Source organism: Fragaria vesca, linkage group LG5 (genome assembly GCF_000184155.1).
Source record: "Fragaria vesca subsp. vesca linkage group LG5, FraVesHawaii_1.0, whole genome shotgun sequence".
Taxonomy (NCBI): Eukaryota; Viridiplantae; Streptophyta; class Magnoliopsida; order Rosales; family Rosaceae; genus Fragaria; species Fragaria vesca.
In genome coordinates, this window is record NC_020495.1 from 9,087,227 (window position 1) to 9,094,349 (window position 7,123).

Below are 7,123 nucleotides of genomic sequence, written 5' to 3' on the forward strand. Positions count from 1 at the left end.
AGCTACGGAATAACTTGTCAAGTACTCCAATCTTTCACAACTATGTACTTTCAGATTTGTTAGATAGCGGAAGGATATTGCGGATGACTTTAGGCTCTTTAACAACTCGCAACGACTCACATCAAGAGTGCCCAAGTATGGGAAAAGTGGGCCCGCTGTTTGAGTGTTCCCGTTCCCTAATTGCAGGAGCTTGTTCATGCGATAGATCTGTAAAGTTTTTACACCTGAGAGCCCAACTGGATGTATCTCCTCACCGCTGTTAATTTCTTGACTGACAAATAGTTCCGTGGAATCACTGTACCTAACGCAAAGTGTAGTAAGCTTTTGTAATTTCTGAAGAAAATCTATTGTGGCTTGCTTGGAGAAAGGTGTCGTCCGATCGCGAGAGCCAAACGTAATAGATTTTAGACTGCTAAAGACCTCTACTGGGGATGATGGACCGTACCATATGCCAGACAAGTCCGCGGTTAATAATTCCAAGTTGGGAAATGAATCCTGTCAAATATAGCATGCATCTACTGAGAAGCAGTGAATTTCCAATTATTAGAAATATAAGAGTTCGAAGGTTTTTCATCAAATTTAGATAAATATGAAGTCAGGAGGATTATAAAGAAATGCGAGAGTCAAATCTTGCTTGCTTGTTGTTTTTCTTTTTTAGAACGAAATAGAAACCTTTATTCAAACCAAACATAACACAATTACATAGTTGGGAAATATCGGCGAGAGACGAAATGTCTCCGTACTCTTTCCTAATACTATAACCAGTTACGGGATTGTCACAATCAAAAACATCTATGAGCCAATTGAACCCAACCTCTAACCACGACACACGCCCTTAACATTGGGCTACAAACCTAGTTACCTCATGTGCAGCTTCATTGATGTTGGTTAACTTTTTTATTTGAGATTATCTGACCCTGTCTATATGGCAAAATCATGGTATAGTCTATAGAATGGAAAATTGGTTTCATTTTTCAATGTGTTACTTGGTTGTAAATAAAAATTGAAAATGAAACAAAAACTAAGATATGACTGGAAATTGACTAGGTCATAAAAACTGAATTAGGGGTGCAGCCATTTCCCCGGTCAAAGGTGTTGAGATATAAATCTCACATCAAGAATATGAGAGGGTTTGGGACTTTTCATTCATTATCAATTGGTTTTGGATATAAACCTCATGCTACTTTATCATGATATCAGAGCGGGTTACACATGTTCACGTGTGAAGCCCAATGACCATACAAACTCCATGTCATCCAAAAAGTTAAAATGACCATATGATGAAATTACATAAACTAGTCATCTAATAAAAAATTAAGGCTACTGAAAATGATGTACAGTTGAAAAGCTCTATAAATGTTAACAAAGAATTTGATCATCATTCAAATTAAAAAGTTCAGTACATGAATTTTCAATTAGAAAATAAGAGGATTTTTTTTTATATATTCTTTGTCTTTTTATTTAATAAAAAAAAGGGAAAAGTGCGTACCTTTTCAATTTGAAAGAGAGATTGTTCAATTAGCGGATGACCCTTGATATTTGGAAGTTCTGCGGCGAACATCTTCACTCTGTTACATCTGTACATCTCCAATTCTTTGAGTAACGGCCACTTGGAAACGTGCATTCCTGGATAGAATCTACAAAGTTTGGGCAGACCACTCAAACGCACACGTGTTACGTTTGGGAACTCGAACCGGGGAAGCTCTTTTTTCAGTCCTTGTTCACCACCGATGATTTCCTGCACCTCATCACAGTTTTCCACCTTCAAATAATATAGCTTTTGAAGACCTCTGGCAACTGAGGCCGGAAAGATATTTTTCAGTCTCTTACAATACCCTATTTCTACCGAACCAAGACTTGGACAGTGAAAAGGTTTCAAGTTGCCAAGGGATGATGATGATGTGCCTGCAGATATTTCTTCAACATCAGTTCTTCCAACTTCGAATACCGCTTCTAGTGAATTACAATACTTTATCCGTAAGGTTTCTAGAGCATTCAGTCTTCCCATCATTCTGGGCACAAAGATATTCATTAGACTCACACAATAGGAAACATTAACTTCTCTGAGCTTCTGAAAAGAGTCTTGATCAGCAAGTTTCTTATTATTCCATAGTGTCTGCAACTTCCCAAGCTTATAGAAATCCAATCTCTCCAAGCTCGGAAATTTTATCTACAAAATATGTCCATGTAATCAACTTGTTTAAAATATATCATATCTCAAGTGAAGTCATAGCAGGATTGAGAAACAGTGAAACAAATTACCTGTGCATCAAAAAGACAGGTTAGAACAGCAGTCCCACTCTTGCCATCAAGTTTTTTACTTCTCGTAGGATTGGATGCCCCCAGTTCCGTATCAAATTTCTTCACCGGAGATAATTCGATAGAACTTTCGGTGCAGAATCTAGCGAGGTTTGGGAGGCCATACAGTCTCAGCGTTTCTAACTTACAAAACACGATATCGATATTTTCTCCATTGGGTTGATCTCTTGTAGATACTATCTCTTCCATTATTACACATTCGGACACTTCGAGATGATTCAGCTTCACCAGACTTTTAGCCATAGAAAATGAGAGCAAGAAGTTTAGATGATTCAACCTATCTACGCTCAAGGTTGTTAGGTAGGGGAACACAACCTGCATGTAGTACACATACAAACATTATTGATACGTGCCATTCCAAATACATACTACATGTAGTCTGGTTGTACAAGATCTAAATGACACAAATGAGGAACCTTCAAATCATCTGTCGATGACCGGAGGAAAGTTAAGAGTATTTGCCCATCTGTCCTTACTTTTCAATCTCAACCGAAACCCAAAATGATATTATTCTCATCAAACAGTTGAGAAAAATTAAGGACTGGTAACTTGGTAAGGAATTAATGTTATTACAAAGTACAAACATAGCAAATGTGGTGCCTGATAAGAGGGACTAGCTAGCTAGCACCAATTTAATTTGTTAATCAATGAACCGACATCATCATTGAATAATACATTAAAATAAAGCCGAAGAAATGTACCTTGCTATTAATGATATATGTGAAATCAACCTTGTTTTGGAGACGGAGGTGTATCAATTGCCCAAAATCTTCAGCATTTAATTGACGGACAATACTATTAACACTCTCAGATCCATCCAGACCCAAATCTGCACATTTCTTCAACAACGTTATTATACCTTGGTCCAAATCTGCACATTTCTTCAACAACGTTATTATACCCAGATCCAGTTTTAGCTCGTTGAGGGTCGGTTGAGCCATGGTCTGTACAGGATTTCTCCAGACCTGACCAATATATATTTGGTATCTTACCAAATTACTGGAGAACAAGTTTGGCGGAAGAATATTAGCATCTTCGATATATATCGCCAATGCAGTAAGATGAGACAAGTTTTTCAGCTCTGAAAGACTAGCAATATTACTTCTTCCCCTTTCACCCTCCCAATTGAGAAAGACGTTTCTCATTGTCAACTCTTCTAGTTTTTCCAACCTAGAGAGAACATTAGGTGAAATCACTTCAAGAAGGTCACACTCACTCAGATCTAACCATTTCAGTCGAATCAACTCCCCTATTTCTTTGGGTAGCTGTCTAATAGTGGACCCCGCAAAGCTAAGGATCTCTAAGTTGGTTAAATGTCCAACTAGAGTTACATCTTCCAACGCGCATGCTTTTAAACTCAACGTTTGAAGATTCTTCAAACACTCAAGAGAAGAGGGAAGTGACGTCATCCATACTTCAGTGATCCCCAACACTTTCAGTTTCTTCATTTCTGTAAAAAAGTACGAAGGGATTTCTGTTGATGCAACAACTGTATAGTACAAATAAATCATTTCCAGTTCCTGACATTCCTCTGCAGGTACTTGAGAAAGCATGGGACTATTGCGGGATTTTAAAGACATCTTAGTGCACCTTTTAAAGAAATCTTTATCAGGCCATTCTTTCAATTCAGCTCCATATTCAACTGATAAGACGTGTTGTTCTCTGGACGCAATCCATGCAGCAACCTCGCATACGAGATCATGCATTCTAACATGCGTGTTCTTATCACTGTCCAGCAACAAGCAAGAATCTTTAAGCTTATCAACCAATACATCCAACGCATCTCGTGCTGCTTCTATTGTAGAAACATTTTTGATCAAACCCAAACCAACAACGGCTTGAGTTCTTTCTCTTCCAATTGATTGTAACTCCATTCCAGAGCCAAATATGCTTTTGCCTTCAATTCTTTTTTGTCAAAGCCTTCAAGGCGTCTCAAGGTGTCTTTCCATGCACTCATCTTGTTTCTGTCTTTCAAAGCTCTTGCAACTGTGACAATCAAAATTGGCAATTGTCCACATTTCTTTGCTACTTCAATTGCCACGCTTCGTATGAGGCTATCTTTGACAACATCACCAACCATCTTCTCAAATAAACTCCATGCTTCGTCTTCGTTCAAAACATCAAGTCGAATATAAATCTGTCTGCGCATATCCAATGAAAATTCCTTGCGGATTCGACTTGTAAGCAGCACTTTGCAATTCACCAGGCGGGGAAGTCCGATAGCCACCAGATCAATCTTTTCCCAAACATCGTCTAAAGCTACAAGAACCCTCTTGTCTTTTATCCTAGCACATACTCTGTCAGCAAGAGCATGATTTTCATTAATGCTCATATCTAACTTTGTGGCAATTTCTTTTTGTACTTGGTCTGGCCTCCCTTTAACATCTCTTACCATCACCACATCATCAAATAATTTGTCATCCGTAGCTTGCCTAAGAACTTCTTCCACAAGCGTGGTCTTCCCTACACCACCGATTCCCCACACCAGAATCATTTCTGTATCAGGATTTTTCAGTTCATCCATGACTTTCATCACAGTTGAATCTCTCGAAGCAAAGGCATGGTAATTCCCGGTAGATAAGAGATATGGATCTTGTAGAGGAGCATCATTTGCAAAGTTGGAGAACTCCTTCTTTGCATAAAGCTCATCAATCTCCTCCACCAACTTTGTTGATTTCCTGCTTAGTTGATAACGGAGCACCAGATGAGGACAGAAACCATGAAGACACTCTGTCTGAGCATGGCGGCCGTCTTTCAGGAATTCCTCTGCCTCTGTGATGATGGCATCCACTTTTGTCTTCCAATTCAGAACAGTAGTCTTGATTATTTTCCCTCTTCTCTTTTCTTGAACAACCTCACACTGAACGTCATCCCTGGCAGCACGTAAGTCCTCCAATTTGGTCCGCAGATTTCGATGGTTCCTTTTGTAGTGAGCTAGATAACCCACTTGGTGTCCGATCGGTGCGACTGTGTACTCGGCAAGTTTTCCAGCTATTGCAACAAGAATCTCCATTTCTGTATAAATAAGTATAATAGGGTAAAATATTATATAGTCATGGTTTAAAATCGACATCTGTTTATTTTTTATGGTTTTATTTTAATCTGAATAATCCTTAAAGTCACGATTTTTTATCTAAATAGTCCTTATGGTTTTATTTTAATGAATAGTCCTTAAAGTTATGATTTTTCATCTAAATAGTCATTATGGTCTTTAACTAAGAAAATTATCAGAAAGACTATGTGGATGAAAAATCATGACTTTAAAGACTATTCGATCGGTGCGACTGTTTATTTTTTATAGTTTTATTTTAATCTGAATAATCCTTAAAGTCACGATTTTTCATCTAAATAGTCCTTATGGTTTTATTTTAATGAATAATCCTTAAAGTTATGATTTTTCATCCAAATAGTCATTATGGTCTTTAACTAAGAAAATTATCAGAAAGACTATGTGGATGAAAAATCATGACTTTAAAGACTATTCGATCGGTGCGACTGTGTACTCGGCAAGTTTTCCAGCTATTGCAGCAAGAATCTCCATTTCTGTACAAACAAGTATAAACACACAGCCATGCACATATATCAAACATATATGATTTATATGATTACAAGATAAACATGCATGTTTTCTGCTGATTATTAACTCTTGCAGAGGTTCAACTTTAGAGGAGTTGGGGTAAAAACTAAAACTATAGCTAGAGCAATTGCGCAAAATTAAATATAGATCTCTTTATATTAAGTGGATGGGGGGTCGCCCTCGCAGCGGCGTCGTCGGACCGGTTGAATGGATCATGTGTCCGTCAATAAGCCCAATCGTTGTGCGAGGTTGTTTCGTCAGGAAATTTCAAGGAAGTTTGGATCGGTTGTGGATCGGGCTGTGTTCGATCTCACAACGTGTTGGAGGTTGAAGGTTGGTGGCGGCGTTGCATGGTGGTGCGAGGCCGGATTCTATGGGGTTTGGATCGGATCAGATAGTTTTGATTTGGTTTGGGTCTCTATGAATGGCGATGCTGGTTGCTGGAAGGTGGAGAAGGTAGGAGAGAGGATCGGATTGCCGGAGGTGTCTTGGTGGAACGGGTTGGCCGTCGGTGTTTGCCCGGCGTGGCCATGGCTTGCAGAATGGCGGCGGGTGACGACCAGTATTCTCCACTGCAACTTTGGGCCTGCGAATTAGGCTTGGGTCTTAGCTGGGGCATGGGCTTAGTCCAAGTTCTAAGTCCCTTTATGTTTTGTATATTTGTTTCATTTATGCTTTACTGCATTTATATCATAATACTAAGCGACATTATGTCGCCAATAATACCCTATCGCTACATGGTAGGGCACGAAAGTCCTTGTATCGGTCTATGCACTTTGGGTGTCTTATTTGCTCTAGGTAGGTGGCGCATCTTTTGATTGGTCAAATAGTCGCAACCTCCTAGTGGCTAAATGAGATTAAGTGTCGTCGGGTTTATTTTTCGGCAGCTACATAATAGGAAAATTGTATTATTGGATATTAAGATATGTAATCGTGTTGCATGTTTACTGATCTTTCTATTATGTCACCGCTGTGACAAAGCAAATAGAGTCGTCATTAGAACAATACTCTTTTTTAGTTTGTGTTTGTTAGAAAGTTGTAGAGATTCACCGTACTATATTATTTTGGGTCTTTGTAATCAGGGGTTTAGGCTTCATGTCCTCTCCTTGTATTCAACGGTTTCATTAATAAAGGCTTGAGGGCAGCTAAACCAACCCTTTATTCAAAAAAAAAAAAAAAGGATTACTGTTCACGTGAACAGTGTCGTCCCCCTTCTGTCCTTACTTT

At 38.8% G+C, this 7,123-nt stretch overlaps 1 protein-coding gene across 1 annotated transcript in view; it reads right to left on the minus strand.

Annotated features, from left to right (window-relative positions):
• Nucleotides 1-1,320: 1,320 nt before the first annotated feature.
• The window catches only part of LOC101300352 (disease resistance protein At4g27190-like), an 8,564-nt gene continuing 2,761 nt past the window's right edge, over nucleotides 1,321-7,123 (minus strand). The window contains exons 3-7 of the mRNA XM_004301149.1: nucleotides 4,152-5,334; nucleotides 3,021-4,047; nucleotides 2,263-2,634; nucleotides 1,490-2,170; nucleotides 1,321-1,350 (exon numbers count right to left, since the gene is read on the minus strand). Of these exons, the coding sequence (XP_004301197.1) occupies nucleotides 1,321-1,350; nucleotides 1,490-2,170; nucleotides 2,263-2,634; nucleotides 3,021-4,047; nucleotides 4,152-5,332 (3,291 nt within the window). The 5' untranslated portion in view covers nucleotides 5,333-5,334. The remainder of the gene's footprint in view (nucleotides 1,351-1,489; nucleotides 2,171-2,262; nucleotides 2,635-3,020; nucleotides 4,048-4,151; nucleotides 5,335-7,123) is intronic.